This window comes from Pipistrellus hanaki (assembly GCF_964339955.1).
Source record: "Pipistrellus hanaki genome assembly, chromosome: 3".
Taxonomy (NCBI): Eukaryota; Metazoa; Chordata; class Mammalia; order Chiroptera; family Vespertilionidae; genus Pipistrellus; species Pipistrellus hanaki.
Genome location: NC_140505.1, coordinates 187,263,455 through 187,285,835, shown reverse-complemented (window position 1 = coordinate 187,285,835; position 22,381 = coordinate 187,263,455). Strand labels below are relative to the sequence as shown.

The following is a 22,381-nucleotide window of genomic DNA, read 5'->3' as shown; positions in this document are numbered from 1 at the left end:
GAGAATCATCGATCAGCTGCCCCCTGCACACCCCCCACTGGGGATGTGCCCGCAACCAAGGCACATGCCCCTGACAGGAATCCAACTTGGGACCCTTCAGTCTGCAGCCGACGCTCCATCCACCGAGCCAAACCGGTTTCGGCATGTCATACTTTTAAAATTCATTTTTGCCCTAACCGGTTTGGCTCGGTGGATAGAGCGTTGGCCTGCAGACTGAAGGGTCCCAGGTTCCATTCCGGTCAAGGACATATTCCTTGGTTTCCGGCACATCCCCAGTGGGGGGTGTGCAAGAGGCAGTTGATCGATTTTTCTTTCTCATTGATGTTTCCAGCTCTCTATCCCTCTCCCTTCCTCTCTGTAAAAAAGTCAATAAAATATATTATTTTATTTTATTTTATTTTTTTTTTTGTTTGTTTTTTTTTTTGTTTTTAAATCACAAACTTAGTACATACTAGTTGGGGGGGAAAAGCCCCAATTCTTTTTTTTTTTTTTTTTAATATATTTTATTGATTTTATACAGAGAGGAAGGGAGAGAGATAGAGAGTTAGAAACATCGATGAGAGAGAGTCATCGATCAGCTGCCTCTTGCAAACCCCCTACTGGGGATATGCCCGCAACCAAGGTACATGCCCTTGACCGGAATCGAACCCGGGACCCTTTAGTCCCCAAGCCGACGCTCTATCCATTGAGCCAAACCGGTCCCGGCAAAATATATTATTTTAAAAAATACATTGTTTTTGAGCTCAGAGAGGAAGCGAGAGGGAAAGATAGAAACATCAATGATGATTGAGATCATTGATTGGCTGCCTCCTGCACGCCCCCTACTGGGGATGGAGCCCACAATCCAGGCATGCGCCCTTGGCTGGAATTGAATCTGGGACCCGTCAGTCTACAGACGGACACTCTATCCCCTGAGCCAAGCCGGCTAAGGCTAATGTCACAATTAACAAACAAAGGACGTATCTCCACTGGCAGTGCTGGACTCATAAAGCATTAAACTATTTGCAGGGCCAGGGGTGGCCCCCGGGGTGAGCCGGGCGGTCCTCAGAAAGCGAGCTTCTCTGGATTTCTCAGCCACAGAGAAAGCAGACCGGGTGAAGTCCAAGGACTCCCGGACCCCACGGAAGACTGCAGTGAGGACGCCAAGCCCAGTCTCCCCGCCGCCCTCCCACCAGCCTGTTCTTTAAGCGCGAGGGGGTCGGGCAGATCGCAGCACCCAGGCATCCCGCAAAGTAGGCGGGTCACCGTAGGGGCAACCTTTACCCGCGCAAAAATTCGTCTCACATTCGCAGTGAGGATTCGGGCGTCACCCCGAATCGTTATTTTCCTTACTCATAAGTTTAAGGCATGGAGGGGCGCCTGCGCTGCTCGCTGCATGGTGATTCCGAATCTCATTAGTCCTACGGTGAGTATAACAGTGGACCGTTAAACTGAGATCCCCGTTTCTTTAAAGTTGATCTTAATCCTCGTTAATAGTCTAGGTCGCTTTTCGTTTTATTTGTCCTGGGGGGACAATAGAGAAATGATAATGACCCCACGCTTCGTATGCAGATCCGCAGCTAGCGCCGCTAAGGCTCACGGTCCCCACAGCCCGTGTACTTCCGGTTCTTGCCTCGTCGGAACTGTCGCGAGAATTCGTCGAGGAGGCGCCGGAAACAATTCCTCCGTAGCGACTGAAGGGGCGGGCTCGAGGAGTGAGGGGGATCCAGGCTGCTCCGTGGTGTAAGATGGCGGACATCTCCCTGGACGAGCTCATCCGGAAACGGGGAGCAGCGGCGAAGGGGAGGTAAGTGGCCTTTTCCCCCTTCGGGGTTTAGGGTCCGGGGCTTAGCGCGGCTCGGGGTGGAGGAGGGAGCGGCCCGGGGCGACCGAGGGCCTCCTGCGCCCGCCCCCTGCCGGAGCCGCGCCGCTCATTGGCCCGGCCCCGCCGCCGCCGCCACAGGCCCGGCCGCCGGCCGCCCACTGGCTGGAGGCGCCGTTGTTTCGGGGGGCCGGGGGGCCGCGGGCGGCGGCGGGCCGGGGTGCGCGCCTGTGGGAGCGGCCGGGGTGCCCTCAGGGGGCGGGGCTGCCCCCGGTCCGAGAGCTTCCCCGGCGCAGCCCCTCCGGCGGGACGGCGCCCGGGCCGCTCCCCGGCGGCTGGGCTCGGCCTGGAGGTAGAGACCGGACGGCGCGGGGAGCGCCCGGCCGGACTCTGCGCGGACCGCACTCCCCTCCTGCGCCCACCGCCCTCCGAGCCGCTCTGTCCCCCGCCGGCGAGCGGGCTGCGGCAACTCCGAGCGCCGAGGACGCCTTGCCTCCGTGCTGTTCCCGGCCCCGGCGGCCGGCCGGCACGATGTCCCATTTCTCAGATGCGGGCTCGAGGCTGGCGGAGGAAGAGTGCCGGGTCCGAGGCCGCGGCGGGCGGGTGTGCGCTCCCATTGCCGCCCTGGGGCCTCGGCAGGGGGAGGGGGCCGGGGGAGGGGTTGGGGCTCGGCCGTTTCCCTGGCGGCAGCTCCGGTTCTCAGACGGGGCTGGGCCGGGCCGGGCCCCGCTCTCTCAGGCCCCTCCGGTGCGGGTCCCCTCCGGCCTGCCCGAGCCCCGGTTCCCGCACACGTTACAGTAGTTGAACTGTTTGCAATCAGCCAGGCTGTGAAGTTACATACCGTTGAGTGTGTTTTATTTTAGTACCTCCCGGTGGTTGAGGCTAGAAGATAGATTCATTCCCTTGCTGTCGAAAATGAGTTTCACAAAAAAAAAAAATTAAATAAATAAAATAAAATGAGGCCCGCCTCCCCCCACCCCGGCCCAGCTGCCCGCACCTCGCCCGGCTTCCGGCGCATGACCCGCCCTCAGTATTAATGTCCTCAGTTCCGGGAGCATTCCTCTCCTGGGTTTTTTCCTCCGGGAACTGGCGGAGCATTGGCGCTGGCTCCTCCGCCACTTGTTGCTGGGTAGTTGCTGAGGGAGCCCCTCTCCTCGGTGCTGAGGGCAGGGGCCCTGCTGTGGGTCCGGACTGTTGGGCTGTGCATGTGCGCAGAGTCTCGCGTTTGGTAGTGGGGAGAGGGGGGGGTGCAGGGAAGCGGGTGGGGAGTCCGTGGGGAGCACACCTGGTCCCTGCAGCCCCGCTGAGGGGTTCTGTGTCTCCCTGGCCGGGATGACTGCTGAGCTGGCACCTTCCTCATTTGTTTTTGTTGTTTTTTTAAAATAATATATTTTATTGATTTTTTACAGAGAGGAAGAGAGAGGGAGAGAGAGAAACATCGATGAGAGAGAATCATCGATCAGCTGCCTCTTGCACACCCCCTACTGGGAATGTGCCCGCAACCAAGGTACATGCTCTTGACCGGAATCGAACCCGGGACCTTTCAGTCTGCAGGCTGACTCTATCCACTGAGCCAAACCGATTTCGGCTACCTTCCTCGTTTGTAATGATGGTTGCTGGTAGATCGGGGAGAGGTGTGAATATGAGAATGTGAGAGTACATTTTAAAGTTTGTGCCAGGTAGTAAGTGTTCAGCAAGTGGTAGCAATTATCATGGGCCTTAGAGGAGGAGGAACATGGGAGGTATGCATTGGGGCCCAGAGTCAGAATGCAGAGTTCAGGCCCTGCTTCTCCCACCTGCCATTAATCTGATGCAAGTTCCTTAACCATTTCCTTATGGATAAAGTGTGGGCAGCCCTGACTCCATTAGGCTATTGCCAGCAGGCACTAGGAGAATTAATATCTAAAGTACTTAAGAGGTGTTCTAAGAGTCCTAGTGCTCCGAGGACACCAGCAGTTCCTGTGAGAACTGCTCTGCTGTGACGTGCAGACTGGATTGGGGGAAATGCAGGCGGAGTGTGAAAGGAACGACTGCATGCTGTGTTTGAATAAATCTGCTTTTATTTATTTAGAACAAGTGGTTCTTCCAGAAGCTGCGGTTTATTTATTTAAAATAAATCCATTTTTATTTATTTATTTATTGAATTAAAATCCACCATTTAATGGGAAACTCAGTAATAAAATACAAAAACATGGATAAATCTTAAACACATTATGCCAAGTGAAGAGGCCAAACAGCTCCACGCTGTGTGATCCCACTTGCACGGTGTCCGGAGAACCTGGACACGGAAACCGGGAGTTCCTGGGACTTGCAGGGGGAAGGGGAGGAGACGGACTGCACCTGGCACCAGGGAACCTTGGGGGCTGTTAAGACTTTTATATTGCCAAAACCGGTTTTTGTACTTCGGTTGCGGGCAGGTCTCCAGGAGATTCCTTCCTGGGAACTTTGGTTTAACATTGCATGGATGTCCCAGGAACTTTTATCTTAAAACTTGAGGAAGAACCTGCGATTGTCTCAGAAAATGCCTTTCCTCTGGGTGGGCATAGCAGAAGACGGCCTGTGGGGTGTAAATAACCCCTTTCCCACAGAGCATGGAATGTGCTTACACTTAAGAACAAACAGTCTTCCTGTTTCATGTCCATTGCACCTGGTAAGTCAGGAAAGGGTCACTATCATCATTATTACCTGGGCCCCATTCTCTATCATCACTACCTGACTCCAGTGAGTTATCGGAGCTTTCCTTGATTAAGTGGAAATTACAGAACGGGAGGGGAGAGTTTTGAGTGCTCCTTCATCCAGGCCATGGTGAGGCACTGTTTTTCCCATGCATGGCACATCTCCGGTGACCTCAGTTGCTCAGACCCATCGGGAGTGTCCTCAGGACAGCACTGGGCACCAGCTGGTCACTTCTCCCTCTGCACGTGAGAGCGTCGCTCATTGAGTTTGTCAAGACAGCAGCTGGTTCGATCAGCTTACTCCTGGGGATAGCGGTCTGCCCGCTGCCCCTGTGTGAGGTGAGGTGAGCTGGCGGCAGCCTCAGTGGGAAAGCTGGGCCTTGAGTGTTGGAGCTGAGCAGCCCTGGGCCACGTGCCCTGTCGGAGCGAGGGGTCCTTGGAACCAGGGAGGGTGGGAGTGGGAGAGCTTTTCAGTTCAGGCCAGGGCCCTGGTCTGGGTCCTCCGTGCTTGTTTCTCTGTTGAAAAGGATAAAGGAAATGGATGCCTAAAACAGAGGAAAATTAATTACTACATAACTCAGAGGGAAAGAATCAGTATTGAAAATGAGACATTTGCACAGGACTCTCTGGGAAGGTAAGAGGTTAGCGGTTATTTGTCTTTATGTCCCTAAGGTACCTAAACTCAGTGCTCACTTCAGCAACACGGATCCTAACATTGGCATGATGCAGAGAAGATAGCATGGCCCCTGCGCAAGGATGACACGCAAAGTTGTGAAGTGTTCCAAATTTATTTATTTATTACTTTTATGGATTTTTAATGACAGAAACAAAAAATATCTAAAACCGCAGCTTCTGGAAGAACCACTTGTTCTTGCCGGTCTTGTACCTCTCTTCAAACTTTACTTTGGCCTCCCGTCGGGCCTTGCGTTTTAGAGCAGGGTCTCTGAAAACGTCCTTGTTGACAACAGTTTTGTCCAAGGGGATGTCCACAGAGTACCTTGTGGGAATGAGGTAATTGTAGTTATAAACTTTCACAGAAGACTTGATCTTTGATCTCTTGGCAATTTTCTTCTTGCCCATGGCAGCTGTCACTTTTCGAGGGTAGCGGTCAATTCCAGCCACCAGAGCATGGCTGTAGGGGCGGTCCGAGGTGCCATCGTCAATGTTCTTTATGATGACGGCTTTGCGTCCAGAGTAGCGTCCGGCCAGGACCAGCACCACCTTCCCGGGTTTCATAAACTTGCCCATTTCGTACGCAGCCACTCAGGCCTAGAGCAGAAAAAATTAATAATAAAGCACCTAATTCACAGTTGACCCAGGGTAATGGGACGAAACTGTGTTTTCTCCCTACAAAGATGACCTCAGCACACTTGTACTGTAACCCAGAGATCCCCAGGGGTTAAATCCACTTTGTAACAATCCATGCCCGCCATTGGCCTGAATCCTTGGGTCTGGACTTCGGTCAGAGCCAGCTGCCACCCTGCGCTCCACAGATAGAGCCAGGAGAGCGAGGCCTCCGGCCCACACAGACCCTTTTGGGCATCACGTGTCCCGGCTCCAGTGGGGTCTGGGAGAAAGCTTAGACCCAGCGGGGCATTTGCCCTCCTAATGCACAGCTCTCTTCCCAGGGCCCGGAGGACCTGGCAAACGGCTGAGGCCATGCAGCGGGCCCGGGTTGGGGCGTGACAAGGTGGGCAGTTAGAGACTTGTTTAACATGTCCCGCTGCCTCTGCCAACGTTCACTGAGGACAGGAACCTCCGAGAGCCTGCATTTGGAGGTGCGGCTGCAAGTTGGGGCCAGACCAGGGCTCCGCTGAGGGAGGCTGGGCTCCGTTAGGGACCCTCAGCAGTTCTTGGGCAGGAGGTACTCTAATTGACTCCATGTTTTAGAGACCTGCTTTAGCAGGAATGTTTATTTGGAAATTCCTGATGACTAATGCCTGCTTTATAGTCACTGCTGCTACCTGCTGGGCTGAATGGCTGTCCTTTCCTGCAGGAGGAGCGGTGGTTAGAAAAGCCTGCACATTGAGGCACCGGAGCTCAAGGCTGGTGTTTTTGGTGGTCCTTCTTGCCGACAAGCAGTCCGGTGTGTGGGTCCCCAGTGTGTGCACTCACCCTCAGCCACAGAGAGCTTTCTCCCTCTCAGGACCGACGTCCTGCTTTTCCTTAGCCTGGGACAGTACCCACCCTGCCTTAGCTCTTCAAGGCCTGGCCTTTATTTTTGACCCAGGCTTAATTTATTGGGCCTTTAACTAGCTACAGTGAAGTTCAAGTCCAGCCTTCGCCATTATAGCTCTGCAGTTGGGATTCTCAGTTTTCTCCTCTACGAAATGTGGATGATAACCTCATTCTCAGAGTTGTGAGGGTTAAAGGAGGTGTGTCAGAGTCTATGGACATTTAGTACGGCTCAGGACTGTTAGTTGAGACCATCTTTATGGAATCTTTCATGCACCCTGCTGGCCAGTGCCCCTGTGTGGCCATGGCAGGCATTGCTTAGCAACCATAGACTCCTGTGAATTCTCAGCAGAGTGCTTAAGAGCCATTACTGATCATCAGAAAGGGAGATTGTTGAGTATGAATAAATAAGGTTATAGAGGCCTACTCGCCATTGCCCCTCCTAAGTAGGCTTACTAATTTGTCCTTTTCTCCATTCTCTGTTCAGATATATGAAATTTGTTTTCAAGCATCTCATTCTCTCTGTAGCCACTGCTCTGATTACTGTTACTGTAGATGAAGCATGTCAAACTCGCAGCCCCTTACCACATATCTTGTTTATTTGGCCTGTGTTAGCCTTTTGAGTTTGACATGTTTGCTACAGATGCTTTCCTTTTCTAGAACTTCATAGAAATGGAGTCTTTTAATATGAAATCTTAATGTCTGGCTTCTTTTACTCAGCACAGTGTTTTTGAGTTTCATCTGTGTTGCTTGGTGTATCAATAGTTCATTCCTTTTTACCGCTGAGTAATATTTTGTATGGATATATCATAATGTGTATCATAATGTATTACCTGACAGTTGGCATTTGGTGTGTTTTCAGATTTTGGTGATTGTGAATAAAAGCTACTTAATTTAAAAAAAAAAAAAAAAAAAAAGGAAGAAGCTCATTGTTCTTTTATTCAAAACAATCACTTTCAGTTGGTTATCTTTTTGCCCCCTATTTTATGGGCATTGTTTTCTTTGTTGAAAGTGTCATTGAGGGCATGGAGGCTAGATTTGCCCAATTTCATGGTATTGTAAAGTCACAGGGGGCACCACATGATAAGAGCATCTCCTCCTTTAGCTACGAATGTCAGGGACCTTTGGTAATGAGGGTCCTGGTGAAGGGAGGAGGTGGGGTTAGGGGAAGGCAGACGGAGGAAGGAAATCTTCAGGACAGGCTCGCCTTTGGATTAGGACGTGTCTGACCCCCCAGTGGACGTGCTCACATGCAGCCTGGTTCTGTTTGTAATGCCCCTACTTGGGCAGGCACGATCCTGTGCGGCCCATTTTTAGGGTGAGCCCTGGTTTCTCTGTGCTCTGGCTGCGTGGGGAGGAGCTGGGAGGATCCCAGCAGGTGTTGGACTGGTCAGTGGGCTGGACAGAGGGCTGCCTTGCGAGGCAGTCTTTAGGAGAAGCGCTTTCAGGGGCAGCCATCACTCTCTCTCTCCTCCCCTGGGGCTTGGAGTAGGAAGGAGGGGAGCTTGGGGCCTGTTACAATGGAAAGATTGTGGGCTCTGGAGTCACGTGGACCTGCTGTCCAGTCTCAGTCATGCTACTAGCGCTGTGATTTAATTCTTACAGAGGAGATGAGGTGATGGCAACTAACAGCGATCGTGAGCCTGGAAGGTTAATGATAGATAGGAGCCCTGTAGGGGCTTGGGCCTCAGGATCAAAAAGCTGAGCCTTTGTCATTCCCCTGGTGCCAGGAAGACACTGGTCAGGCGCCTCAGAGTGTGCCCCTGCGAAGCTCTTAGTCCATCCCAGGGGGTGCAGGCTTGTAGACAGATCATTGTGATGCAGCATGGTAAGTGCCTTAACGGGAGCTTGTCCCGCTGTGGAGTGATACGCTGTGGAGTGATACAGGGAAGGGAAAGAACGGAAGGCGGGAGCTTACTGTGCCTTCTGCCAGAACCGCAAGAGCAAAGAAGCCCCAGCTGGCTTAGTGGACAGTTCCCTCGTCTGCCCACAATGCCCTTGGACTCCTCTTTCCAGACACCTCGGCCTCTTAGCCTGCCCGCCGCCCTGCAGGTGTCCTGCGTGTGGTGCCCGCACAGCCTGGGGGCTTTCCTAGAACAGGAGCTGGTGGTTATCTGCGTGCCTCCACCCCAAGTCAGAGCTCAGGAGACCTGTTCCTTGCCCTGCCCTTTTGGTCACTTGATTGCTGGGCCCAGGGCCTCTGGCTTGGGGAGGTGGGAGTGGAAAGGGGGGCGTTCAGTGCCTGATAAGTGAAGGATTCATCTGGAGTGCTTTCCACTAACTTCAGTTTTATCTATCTGGAGCTTACGTATTGATCAGATTATTTTTCCCTGTTTTATGAGTAGGCCCTCAGTAGCAGCTCCTAGTGTGAACTGATAGTCTGTTACTCTTCTGTGATGGGCATCATCAACAGATGTAGGGAGTTGAAATCATTAAAAAATAAAACCAGTGGGGGCTAAAAATCTATAATAATAAAAACAATATGCTAACGAAAACAGACAACTGAACAACCTTGCCAGGGCTGCGAGGGCCACCTTGCATGAATTTCATGCATTGGGTCTCTAGTATATCTTTACTACTTTCCTTCCACCTTTGAAGTTCTTCTAGCTGGGCTAATCAAATTAACAGAGACAGATTAACGCACATGAGGAATTCACATAAGCATGAAATTTTTTTAAATATGTATTTTTTTAATAGATTTCACAGAGGAAGTTAGAGGGGGGGAGAGAAAGATAGAAACATCGACGAGAGAGAATCACTCATCAGCTGCCTCCTGCACACCCCACACTGAGGCTCAAGCTGAACCCGGGAATGTGCCCTGACTGGGGATCGAACCGAAACCTCCAGGTTCATAGGTCATTGCTCAGCTCCTGAGCATGCCGGCTGGGCTCACTGTTACAGTTTTCTCTTGCAGGCTCAGTGTCAGACCAGGAGTTGGAGGCGTCCGCTCTTACGTTGGGATCCAGCAGAGCTTCCTCAGCCAGCCGGCACGCACAGCCACCTTCCAGCAGAAGTTTGATGCCCGGCAGAAGATTGGCCTCTCGGACGCCCGGCTCAAGCTGGGAGTCAAGGATGCCCGAGAGAAGCTTTTGCAGAAAGACGCTCGTTTCCGGATCAAAGGGAAAGTGCAGGATGCCAGAGAGATGTTGAACTCCCGCAAGCAGCAGAGCATGGCTCCCCAGAGGCCCCACCAGGTGGCCGATGCCCGGGAGAAGCTCAGCTTGAAGCGGAGCTCCCCTGCCTCCTTCATGAGCCCCCCCATCGGGACGGTGACTCCCGCGCTGAAGCTCACCAAAACCATCCAGGTAGGCATGGCTCTTGTCCTAAGCCCCAGGGAGCAGCGGTCAGGGGTGTTCGGGGAACCTTGCATTGCTGGGTGGGTGTAGTAGCCGTATGAGGAAGGCAGGGCATTGCCCAGTTTTATGTAAAAGCGGGCCGGTCCAATGAAGTGAGTGCCTTTCCCAGGCGAGCTAGCGGGGGAGGGACAAAACGTTTATGGAGCGTGTGCTACCGGCAGGCACTGCCATATGTGACCTCCCCCACTCACTGCACTGCTCACTGCACCCGGGGTTCAGGCCCCAGTTTTATCCAAGAGCCCCGGTCTCGGAGATGTGAATTATGCCCGGAGTTACGCAGCTCCTCACACGGGGCCTGGCCGCCGGCACAGCCTCCACCCACAGGGATGGAAGCAGGAGCGTTTCCTCCACACGCTGGGGACAGGCACGGCGCAGCAGGGAGCGTGCACGGAGCCGTTCGCTGAGCCCTCACATGCCTCGCCAGGTGATCTCTGGGACGGCGAGGCTTCCTGTCTCTCCTCTGGGTCTGAGGCGCTCTGTAGGGCCTTGTACCAAAGACCAACGGAGTGCCCCCATATTTCAAGTTGAGTGACCATGGAGAGGGATGGGGGCCTGTGAGATGAATTGTGACCAGCGGGTGTTTCTAGGTTCCACAGCAGAAGGCCGTGACACCACCTCACGCCCATCCTGCTGGAATGAGGATTAACGTCGTCAACAATCACCAGGCCAGACAGGTAGAGAGTGTGTGTGTGTGTGTGTACACAAATGTGTTTTGATTGGACCTGCTGGGTGGATTAACTGATGCTACTTCAAGGTTCACAATTTGAAGAATTGGGAAGAATTACATTTGATTGTATTTTATGAGTTTTAAGAAGAAATTTTACTAACCGGTTTGGCTCAGTGGTAGAGCGTCGGCCTGCGGACTCAAGGGTCCCAGATTCGATTCCGGTCAAGGGCATATACCTTGATTTCGAGCACATCCCTAGTAGGGGGTGTGCAAGAGGAAGCTGATCGATGTTACTCTCTCATCAGTGTTCCTAACTCTCTATCCCTCTCTCTTCCTCTCTGTAAAAAAAATCAATAAAGTACATTTTTCTTTTTTAAAGGAGAGGTTTTACAACTGAGGAGAGAGAGAGAAGAGGCAGAAGCAAATTGGGGGAAAAAAAATCTTTAAAATTGTGCTTAATACAGAAAATTTACAAACTAGAGAAAGATTAAGAAGAAGAAGTTGCTTTTTAAAAAATATATATTTTATTGATTTTTTAGAGAGGAAGAGAGAGGTATAGAGAGCTAGAAACATCGATGAGAGAGAAACATCAATCAGCCGCCTCCCGCACACCCCCCACCGGGGATGTGCCCGCAACCAAGGTACATGCCCTTGACCGGAATTGAACCCGGGACCCTTCAAGTCTGCAGGCTGACGCTCTATCCACTGAGCCAAACGGGTTTCGGCAGAAGTTTCCTATGCTCCTGTTCTCCTAAGCCAGTGGTCGGCAAACTCATTAGTCAACAGAGCCAAATATCAACAGTACAACGGTTGAAATTTCATTTGAGAGCCAAATTTTTAAACTAAAATTTCTTCTAATGCCACTTCTTCAAAATAGACTTGCCCAGGCCTTGGTATTTTGTGGAAGAGCCACACTCAAGGGGCCAAAGAGCCGCATGTGGCTCGAGAGCTGCGGTTTGCTGACCACTGTCCTAAGCCAACCATTGTTGAAATTCTGCCCTGTTCCTTCCTGTTTTCTAAATGACATTATTATTTAATTATTGCATAGTTGTAGCTGTGGTTATATTCTTTTTTCTTTTCTTTTTAAAAAAATATATTTTATTGATTTTTTACAGAGAGGAAGGAAGAGGGATAGAGAGTTAGAAACATTGATGAGAGAGAATCATCGATCAGCTGCCTCCTGCACACCCCCCCACCGGGTATATGCCCACAACCAAGGTACATGCCCTTGACCGTAATCGAACCTGGGACCTTTCAGTCCGCAGACCGACGCTCTATCCACTAGTCAAACCGGTTTCGGCTCTTTTTTCTTTCTTTAATATATTTTTATTGATTCCAGACAGGATGGGAGAGAGAAACATCAATGAGAAGAGAGAGTTATGAATCGGCTGTCTCCTGCATGTCTCCTTCTAGGGATCGAGCCTGCCACCCCGGCATGTGCCCTTGACCGGGAATCGAACCCTGACCTTCTGATTCATGGGTTGATGCTCACAGAGCCACGCCAGCCCGGCTATGGTTATATTCTTAATCCGATTCTGTATCATTCCTTTTTCACTTTATAACTCAAGCATTTTTCTGTGTTTACATTTATTGTAAAAAAAACAAACAAACCTTTTTTAACCCTTTATATGCCATAGCATCTATAGATGCAGGCGGAATGGTTTCCATTTGGCCGCGTGGCAGTTAACTGGTTTATAACCACATAAGCCATCGAGCTGACATTCCGGTTGGTTTTAACCATTTTACTGTACTTCTCACTGTTAGAAACTCTGGCATCTTTGTGGGTGGCGTTCTCCCTGGGGTTTGGGTTTGTTTCCGTAGGCCAGATGCCAGGGCGGGCTCTCCAAGCCAAAGGGTGTGAGCAGCCATTGGGGACTCTTCCTAGGCCGTGGCCACCTGTAGAAAGGATGTGCCTGGGAGCCGCAGCACCCTCTCTGCCCCTGTGGGCGGGAGCCACCTGTCAGGACCTGAGTCTCAGCTCCTCAGGCACCCACACGCCCTGCTCCCGCCACCTCCACTGCTCCGCAGCCCTCTCCCTCCGTCCCGCTCCCGATGCTGTTGGCAGCCTGGAGGCCACATGAGCTTATATTGATTGATTTTCAGAATCTGTACGACCTGGATGAAGACGATGACATTGCAACTCCCATTCCTAGTAAACAGACAAAGCTGACAGCCTCCAGCAGCTTTCTGCACCACATGGTAGGGTGTTCTGTGTTTTGCCGACACTGGCTGTGTGACTGATTAGTTGGATGGTAGCGGTGGTGGAGAATTGGCCTTTCGACTCCCGATATAGTTCTTCATTTGGGTCTTAAGATTTTCAGAACTGGAACTAGTCCAACCCCTCCTTTTATCAATACCGAGACCCGAGTGTCTAGTGACTTGTTCAAGGTCCCACAGGTCGTGAGGTGCAGGGCTCCAGCTCCCTGTTGGTTCAGGTTTGAGACGCTTCGTGAGAAACGTGCTGACCCCAAGGGAGGAACCCATGTTCTTTCATTTCCAGCGGGGCATTCTATGTGCTCCCCTTCCCTCTGCTCTTAATCTGGATTCCCTTGGTTAGTGGGTTAGCAAAGCAGTCTGAACCTCACCCACCAGTGCAGTCTTGCAGGAAAAGCTTGCTACACTAGGGTTCTGGTCAGATACTGCAGCACAGGAGAGAAGGCAACGTCGGGCACATCTCGGAGGTCTGCATGTCCCCTGGCATTCTGGGAGCTGCTCGGGCCAGGCCTGTGTCTGGTGCCCCTGTAGAGCCAGAACAGGGAGCAGGAAACGGAGTCTGGGCCTTCTTCGGAGCGGGTTCTTAGGCCCAGCCAGCCTGGAGCTGATCAGTCCATTGTGATAGAAGCATATGTAGAAATGTACTTGATCCCAAGCTTTTGACCTTCCGACCAGCCCCAAATTGGGTTTTTATAAAGTCTAAAGCATGTCAGACTCGTTCAGGTAAAGGCGGTCTAACCGGTATGAGTGAGCCTGTGGATCCTGGTCAGGGCTGCGTGTCAGCTTCTCGCCAAGGACTGCTCCCCCTGCAAAGGGGCTCCTGTGAGCGCGTGTGCAGGCTGTGTTTCTTCCCCTTCTCCTTCCCTGGGGATGTCACTGGCAGCCTTTTGGCTTCAGGCCACTAATGGGATTGGGGAACGGTGGGGGCTCACGGGTGGCGGTTGTCAGTCCCTACCTGGGCACTCAGCTCGCTGGCCTCTCCGGTTCCTTCCTGTCTGCCTCTTCCTTAGGCCGGGCTGAGCAGTTCCAAGCTGTCCATGTCCAAGGCCCCCCCCCTCACCAAAGTGGTGCAGAATGACGCGTACACAGCTCCTGTGCTCCCCGCCTCGGTCCGAACAAAAGCCTTGACCAGCATGTCCCGGACACTAGTGAACAAGGAGGACACCCCCAAAGAGCTGCCGCCTGCTGAGGTGAGGTGGAGGTGAAGGTGGAGGAGGAAGTGAAATGATCACACCCGTAGAGAGTCAGCCTGTGCTGGGTGGGCAATGTGCTCTGTGCACCCTGTTGCGTCCTCACAGCGCCTCTCTGAGGTAGGCACTGCCACCCCCGTTTTACTAATGAGCAAACCAAGACCCAGCGGCCCCTGAGCTTCTGTCTGGTGATGCAACAGTTGTGCTCAGAGAGCTGCTGGAGGCTGAGGAGAGCGCAGCTGAGTCCACTGGGCACAGCCGGGAAGGCTGAGCTGGTGGGTCTGGAAATAGGAGAGGCATCCCAGGCAGAGGCACAGGCGCCTGAGAGGGCTCTGCTTATTGGAAGCAAGAGGCTTCACCCCTTAGCCTGGGGAGGGGCGCGATGGGCGCTGAGGTCTCCAGTAGGAGGTGGGCCTCCAGGCCACTTGCCTAGAGCGAGTTCTGCGGTTGAGCCCAGCTGTCCTCTGCCTTCCGGTAACACTCTTGTCTGCGGCAGCCTGTCCTCAGCCCTTTGGAAGGGACCAAGATGACTGTGAATAACCTACACCCTAGGGTCACCGAGGAGGACATTGTGGTGAGTATTAGGCCCTGCCGGAATTTCCCATCCCAGCCACTTCCGGGTCAGTGGAATGGGGCGCTCCACGTAGAGCTCCAGAATGTATTTCTAACAGGTTCCTGTGCAGCATACTCGCCACTGTCATTATTCGATAAGCCCCCACATTCATTCTCCTGTCAGAGTTGTCAGAGAAATTCCATAACTGCTACCCCATTGACGAAGGAAGCGGGCACCAAGGCAGGAGGACTATGGGCCACACGACCCATGGCTGTGAGCTCAGGCCCATTTCTCATTTCTGCACAGCTTGTCCCCTTCTGGTCCATGCTGGGCCTGTGTGTCCCAGGAACACCCCCTGGAGTGGAGCTTCCCTGAAATCGTGGGCACATTCCGCCATAGTGCGGCCACCAGCCAACCCAGAGCCCTCGCAGTGTGTGACTGGCAGGCAGGACGATGGCCTGAACTTCTCCGCTGACCCTGTCCCCTCTGCTTTGCAGGAGCTTTTCTGTGTATGTGGAGCCCTGAAGCGGGCCCGGCTGGTCCATCCGGGGGTAGCAGAGGTGGTTTTTGTGAAGAAGGATGATGCCATCACTGCCTATAAGAAATATAACAACCGGTGTCTGGACGGTAAGGCGGGAGAAAGCAGCTACTTCCACTTCCCCCTCCTCACTGCTTACTGCCGGGCAGCAGGCCTCCGAGCAAGCCTCCCTCTGCAGCGAGGGAGGGTGTCCTGGTGCGCTCACCGCTGGGCCCTCTGTGCGAGAGCAGGCAGGGAGGTGCGGTCTCTGTGGTGCTGAGCTGCCAGCTCCTGTCCCACCAGCCCTGGGTTTCCCCTCGCCTGGCACCTGAGCTAGCAGGGGAACACCTGCTCCGTGGATGGTCCTCTTGAGGAGTCTCGGCAGTGCTGTGAGCCGTAGCCTCCCCTGCTAGCTGCTGGTCTGCTCAGTGCTAGGACACAGCCTACTTACTGGCCTGGCGCCTCATCTAACTATTTTTTTTAATATATTTTATTGATTATTTACAGAGAGGAAGAGAGAGGGATAGAGTGTCAGAAACATCGATGAGAGAGAACCATCGATCAGCTGCCTCTTGCATACCCTTTATTGGGGATGTGCTCGCAACCAAGGTATATGCCCTTGACCGGAATCGAACCTGAGACCCTTCAGTCTGCAGGTTGATGCTCTATCCACTGAGCCAAACCGGTCTCGGCCTCATCTAACTATTGGCACCCAGTGAGCTCTGCTTTCAGTGAGTAAACCACTGATTTCACTGAGTGCAGACTCCCCGTTATTCATCTCGGGGCGGCCTAGAGCGGAACGCTGTCTGCTGCAGCCCTCCTGTCCACCCATTTGTGCTCTCGGTGTGTGTTGAGTCGTTCCTGGGGAGCGAGGCCCTGTGCTTGCAGCGGAGGGGCAGAAACCACGGGAGCACGGTCACCGGGAGTTCAGTCTGCATTTCCCTACTAACTGATGATGTTGAGCATCTCGTCGTGTGCTTTTTGGCCATTTGTGTATCTCCCTTAGAGAAATGTCTATTCAGAATCTTTGCCTACTTTTTGAATTGTCTTTTATCACTGAGTTGTAAGAGTTCTTTATATATTCTTTTTTTTTAAGAATTTATTATTTATCCTTTTTTATTTCAATATCTTTTTTCTTTTTTTTTTTTTTATCCTCACCCGAGGGTATTTTCCATTGATTTTTAGAGAGAGAGAGAAATATCGATGTGAGAGAAACATCAATTGGTTGCCTCTTGCACTCGCCCTGGAGCCTGCCCTTGACCAGAATTGAACTCAGGACCCTTCAGTCCACAGGCTGATTCTCTATCCACTGAGCCATTCAGGCCAAGGCTCTTTATGTATTCTTGATATAGGTCTCTTAGATAAATGGCTTGTCAATAATTTCTCCCAATATGTGGTTTGTCTTTTCACTCCTTTTTTAACATGTGCATTTAGAGAGATTTATTCCCTCTCAGCACTGCGTTAGCCACAGCTCATGAGTACTGATATGTTGTGTTTTTATTTTCATTCATCTCAAAGTATTTTCTGGTTACCTAGTGTTTTTCTTTTTTGACCCATTGGTTATTTTGGGTTGTTTTGCTCAATTTCCATATATTATATTTGTGAGTTTTCCAAATTTTGTCCTGGGTATGTGGGACAAGACGCCCGTTACTGGATGTGCGGAACTGAAACCTTCAACTGTGTTCGTTTACTTCTCCTCTCACTTCTGTCAGCTTTTGCTTCATGTGTTTGAGCCTTTGTTAGTTTCATAAATGTTTACAATCATTCTAATTGTTTTCTTCTGGTGGAATGACCCCTTTTATCACTTACAAAACATTCCTCTTTGTCTCTAGTAACGTTTTTCGTTTTAATGTCTATTTTAGCTGATATATAGCCACTCCACGTTTCTTAGGGTTGCTGTTTGGGTGATAAATATCTCCTTTTGCTTTCAACTTTTTTGTATCTTTGAGTCTAATCTCCAGTAGATAGAATATATCAGCATCTATTTCAAATTAATACTAACTTCATTCCACTGAGAGAGAAACGTCACTTCTCTATGACTCCATCCCCTCTTTTTGTGCTGTTCTGTTTTTAATGTTTACGTTAAAAATTTTCTTGATCTTATTCTTTTTTGTTATTCTATGTACATTGGGAGTGTAGTACTCAGCACAATTAATCTTTCGTAGACAAAGTGGAAGCCTGTCCGTATACTTTTGAATCCTCTTTGCACTGAATTCCATAGCATAGCATTTTCTCTTACTAATTGCTTCACACCGAGTCCTGGTTCTCCCCCCCCCCCGGTTGAAGCAGGTCTGTTGCAGTTTGCTTCTCGGTGCTGTTATTGCCGAGGTTTCACGGACTCACACACTGGGATTCTCTCAGTCTCCGGTTTTGCTTCAGAATCTAGCAGCTCTGTGGTGGGTGTTTGGCCCCGTGTTGAGGTGGCAGCCTTGTCCTTCTGTGTGAGGAGAGTGGTCTCTGGCAGAGCCTTCTCTTGGTTTTTCAGGGCAGCCAATGAAGTGCAACCTTCACATGAACGGGAACGTCATCACCTCCGACCAGCCCATCCTGCTGTAAGTCCACAGGCGGCCGTGCCGGGGCGGTGGAGCTTTCTCCGCCTGACTGCCCGATCGCCTCTGTCCTGACGGGGGCAGGGCCTGCACACAGCTCATCCCACTTCCTGTGCTCTTCTGGCAGGCAGGCAGGCAGACAGGGTGCTCAGCTTTGTACAAAGAGGCTGGTCTCGCCTTTTCCACAGGGGTTTGGCCTCACGGGCTAGCATTAAACCTGTTCCCAGCCTATAATCTAAAAACACTGAGAAGAAAGTGGAGAGCAGGCCAGATGTGTCCCCCTTTGCAAAACTGGGTGTACTGTCCAAGGGGACAGCGAGCCCCACCTCCTGTGACTGACTGATGGAGACGCTGCTGGCTGCTGCCCTCGTTCTGTGTCAGACGTCTGGGCGTGCGTGCCGGGCACAGGACTGCGGTGCCTCGCGTGTAGGCTGTCCTTTTACAGACAAGGAGGCGGAGACCTGGGAAGATGTGAGATTCGCCAAGGCGGGCAGGGTAGGGCGGGCAGGCCTGAAGTAGACTGAAATTTAGAAAGCCCGGAATGTAAATCCTAGATATTGAATTGTGTGATTTGGACAAGTTTCTTAAGCTTTATTCCAGGACTAAATTGTATTCCGAAATGTGTGTGTCCTATGACCTAAGAAGTTTGAGAACCATTGGGCTGAACAGAGTTAAACATTTCTTTGCTTCGAGACTTCTCAGAATGTATCGCATGCTAATGTGTGTGTGACATCCCTGAGAGATGTGTATTTTCTAAGCTGGCAGCAGGCTGCACCTCCTCAGCACACAAGAAAGGTGGTAGGTCTGCTGCAGATGGGTGGTAGGCCGCAGAGAGCACTGCATTCGGGCCTAGCTGGTAACAGCTCGGTGAACCGGGGCCCCTGTGCGTCTCGGAAACTGACAAGGATCTTGGCTCTTCTCTGCCCACAGGCGGCTGAGTGACAGCCCCTCGGTGAGAAAGGAGAGCGAGCTGCCTCGCAGGGCGAACTCTGCCGCCGCCTCCAACCCTCCGGCCGAGGTGGACCCCGACACCATCCTGAAGGCGCTCTTCAAGTCCTCGGGGGCCTCTGTGACCACGCAGCCCACAGAATTCAAAATCAAACTTTGAGCGGGGAGCAGGCAGCCAGAGCGGGGCAGGAGGGGGGTTCTGTTCCCAAAGAAAGCTGTGACCGACGGGCCGTTGGACTGGAGGCCCAGGCAGGGGCAAGAGCTCCCACTGGACAGACCCCCTCCTGTCATGTCCTCCCCTGTGCTCTGTACGTTAACGTTTCCTGAGTGTTTCCTCCCCTCCATCTTCTCCAAGGTAGGTTTGTGTTGTTCAGATTGTCTCTCCCCCGACCTCCGCTCCAAACCAGCTTCTTTCCTGAAAACGGCGTTCTGGACTCTCTGCGTGATTTCTTGTGGCTCCGTGGCTTACCGGGCGGGCTGTTGGAAGGAGACTGCAGTTTCCAGGGCGAGGGGCTTCCTCCTGTTTATTTTTTAACGTTTTCGAACTAAGTGGAGGATGGGCGTTCCACCATCCTAATGGGAGCCGGGTCAGCTCCAGAGCTGTGCCGCTCACTGGCCTGGCCAGCGCAGGGGCCTGGGTGGGCATCCAGGTCACAGGCTCTTGTCCTCTCTCCACAACTGTCTCCACACCAGGGCGGTCCGGAGGGCCCTGTTGGCAGGGGCAGGGTGAGGCTGCCGCTCTGCCAGGAAGTGTGCACCACACCTCATGCCTGGCGGGCCATGCTGTTTCGGCAGCTCAGTTCATCCTGAGGTCACGTGTCCCTTTTCCCAGGGTTAGGCCAAGTGCTCCACCCCAGTTCTCTCGGCCTCCGGTTATTACTGCTGGGAGGGCTTGCTGGTCCCGCAAGTCTTCACTAGCCAGAGCTCATCACACCTGGCTCTGCGGTAACGGCAGCTCTCCCCTAGTTTGTGGCCCGGGGTTCGGAGGGTTATTAGGAGGGGAGCTGTTGGCTTGCTCCTGGCTTTCTGGCCTCGGATGTCTGCAGGACAGCAGGGATTCTGGGAGCACACATGCAGCTTCCACCTTTGTAAGTGGCCCATCGGTCCCTGAGCAGAGGGGTCTTTTCCTGCCTTGGCAAAGGGGGTAGGGGGTGGGTCTGTCAAGCAGGAAGGCCCAAGGTTTGGACCCAGCTCCGAGGTTGCACAGGCCTGGCGAGTCCAAGGAATGTGCTTGGTGTGCTCCCTTTCTGGTTTGTAAAGAAGGCAGCTCTTTTTTTTCTTCTTTTAATATTTTTATTGATTTTACAGAGGAAGATAGAGGGATAGAGAGTTAGAAACATCAATGAGAGAGAATCATTGACCAGCTGCCTCTTGCACACCCCTTACTGGGGATGTGCCCGCAACCACGGTACATGCCCTTGACTGAGATCGAATCTGGGACCTTTCAGTCTACAGGCCAACGGTCTATCCATTGAGCCAAACCGGTTTCAGCAAGGAGGCAGCTCTTGTTCCCTTTTCCCCTTTGAATGGGTACAGATGTATTCTCTTGAGCAGCTGGAAGACATTCCTCCTACACGTCCCGAAACTGTTGACCCAAGAGAGCATCCAAGGTGTAGGCCTCGTTCTGCGGCCTGGAGCACAGTAGGCCACGCTCAGACTCTGCTCCGAGCAGAGGTGGTAAATGTCTGCCTGCGTGGTGTTGCCCTCCCTCCTCCCAGTGCTAGGCCAGGCTGCTCTGGTAGCAGAGTGTCGTTGAGCTAGCTGCAGCCACCTGGTCACCTGGGCCCGGTCTCTGGGTGGTCCATTGTGGGGTGAAGCTCATTTGTCTCCCCTAGTCTACAGGATGGCATCGTGGAAAACGAAAGAGAAGGAGGTGGGCCAGTCCTCGTGTCCCTCTTAACTTCCCACTCCCCTACTTTCCCCATCTGTGTCTCTAGTTCAAAAGAAGAGGAAGAGGCATTAAGGGATGGAGGAGACTCTGTTACTTATACATTTCTGAATAAAGTTTGTTATTCCTACCTCTGAGCTGTCATTTCTTACAAGTTTTACTAAGTGGCCTTAACCAGAAGCAGCTGTCTGCCGTGGCTTTCCTATCCCCAGCTCCGCCCTGGGAGCAGAGGCCCTCACGGCACTCACCGAGCCTGACTCCACGGCTGAGGAGGTGAGCAGTGGTGCTGGGAGCACCTGGCACAGGCTCCACCTCTTGGCCTGAAGTGCCTCACTGAGGAAGAAGCGTGGCCACCTGACCAGTGGGATGAATACACTAAGTTTTACTGATGTGACCACCCTTTGTGGTGGTTACTCCACACCTGTGGACACCTTTATTTTTTATTGATTTCAGAGGGAGGGAGGGAGAGAAAAACAGAATCATTGATCAGCTGCCTCCTGCACACCCCACTGGGGGTCGAGCCGCAACCCCGAGCATGTGCCCTGACAGAATTGAAGCATGACCACCTGGTTCATAGGTTGACACTCAGCTGCTGAGCTACGGCAGGTGGGCCTCCATTGATTTTTAGAGTGAAAAGGAGGGGAAGGGACAATAGAGAAACATCTCTCACATTGATTGGTTGCCTGCCAATCAGGACCAGGGATCAATCTTGCAACCCAGGTATGTGCCCTTGGCCAGAATTAAACCCAGGACCCAGTCCACAGGCCAAGGCTCTATCCACCAAGCCAAATCGGCTAGGGCTAACAACCATTTTTTAATATTTTAAAAATATACTGATTTTTTACAGAGAGAGGGATAGGGATAGAGAGTTACAAATATCAGCTGCCTCCTGCACACCCCCTACTGGGAATGCACCTGCAACCAAGGTACATGCCCTTGACCAGAATTGAACCTGGGACCCTTCAGTCCGCAGGCCGATGCTCTATCCACTGAGCCAATTTTCAAAAATATATTAATTTTTTACAGAGAGGAAGGGAGAGGGATGGAGAGAAACCAATGAGAGAGGAACATCGATCAGCTGCCTCCTGCACACTCCCGACTAGGTATGTGCCCCCAGAAATGGCAGTATATTTATATATATATATATATATATATATATATATATATGTGTGTGTGTATATATATATATATATATATATATATATAAAGAAGTTAACACTTATCAACCAACAGGATCCAATCAACAGGATACTCCCCAACAACAGGATACACATTCTTTTCAAATGCCCATGGAACAAGCATAAAAATCGATCATGCCCTGGGCCATACAGCAAATCTCCACAAATGTAAAAGAACAGAATTTACAGTGTGTTCTTTGGTCACGTGGAATAGTAAGAGACAAAGATGTCCACTTTTTATCACTTCTGTTTAACATAAGAGGTTCTAGCCAGGGCAATTCGGGTGAAAGGAAAAGCATCCAGATTGGAAAGAAAGAAGTAAAAGTATCTATTTGAAATGACATGGTCTGTATACAGAAAATGCTAAGAAATCCAAGAGATTACTAGAACCAAATAAGCAACAGCATTACAGGGCAGAAAATCAATTGTTAATAATCGCAATAAACAATCTAAAAAGGAAATTAAGAAAACGATTCCACCCCCTGAACCTGTCCCCAAGGCCCCTTTTCTCTGACTTCTTAGTGAGCCAAAGCAGCCCAGCCTAGGCTCATTTCCCCAACCCTTCCTTGTTTCACTGTCCCCAGCTTTAATAAACATCCTCTAAAATAAAAAATAAAAAAATCCACTGCATAGTGTCAAAAAGAATAAAATACTGCCGAAACCGGTTTGG

The 22,381-nt window shown here is 51.6% G+C and overlaps 2 protein-coding genes across 2 annotated transcripts; one reads left to right on the top strand and one right to left on the bottom strand.

Moving 5' to 3' along the window:
* Window positions 1-1,631: 1,631 nt before the first annotated feature.
* POLDIP3 (DNA polymerase delta interacting protein 3) lies at window positions 1,632-20,663 on the top strand. Its single transcript, XM_084878165.1, has 9 exons — window positions 1,632-1,786; window positions 9,566-9,956; window positions 10,595-10,681; window positions 12,778-12,873; window positions 13,899-14,078; window positions 14,575-14,652; window positions 15,129-15,258; window positions 17,634-17,700; window positions 18,628-20,663. The coding sequence occupies exons 1-9, from the start codon at window positions 1,728-1,730 to the stop codon at window positions 18,803-18,805; spliced, it is 1,266 nt and encodes a 421-aa protein (XP_084734291.1). The 5' UTR covers window positions 1,632-1,727; the 3' UTR covers window positions 18,806-20,663.
* On the bottom strand, window positions 5,263-7,542 carry LOC311619597 (large ribosomal subunit protein eL27-like). The gene has a single exon (XM_084878199.1). It carries the CDS (start codon window positions 5,722-5,724, stop codon window positions 5,314-5,316), a length of 411 nt encoding a protein of 136 aa, XP_084734325.1. The 5' UTR covers window positions 5,725-7,542; the 3' UTR covers window positions 5,263-5,313.
* Window positions 20,664-22,381: the final 1,718 nt, after the last annotated feature.

What these genes read in the sequence shown, in the direction of transcription:
- LOC311619597 (XM_084878199.1), bottom strand. Translation starts at nt 5,724, where the DNA reads ATGGGCAAGTTTATGAAACCCGGGAAGGTGGTGCTGGTCCTGGCCGGA.
- POLDIP3 (XM_084878165.1), top strand. Translation starts at nt 1,728, where the DNA reads ATGGCGGACATCTCCCTGGACGAGCTCATCCGGAAACGGGGAGCAGCG. An exon ending in AAGAGCTGCCGCCTGCTGAG is followed by an intron (nt 14,079 to 14,574) that starts GTGAGGTGGAGG and finishes TGTCTGCGGCAG; the next exon opens with CCTGTCCTCAGCCCTTTGGA. An exon ending in TCCGACCAGCCCATCCTGCT is followed by an intron (nt 17,701 to 18,627) that starts GTAAGTCCACAG and finishes CTCTGCCCACAG; the next exon opens with GCGGCTGAGTGACAGCCCCT.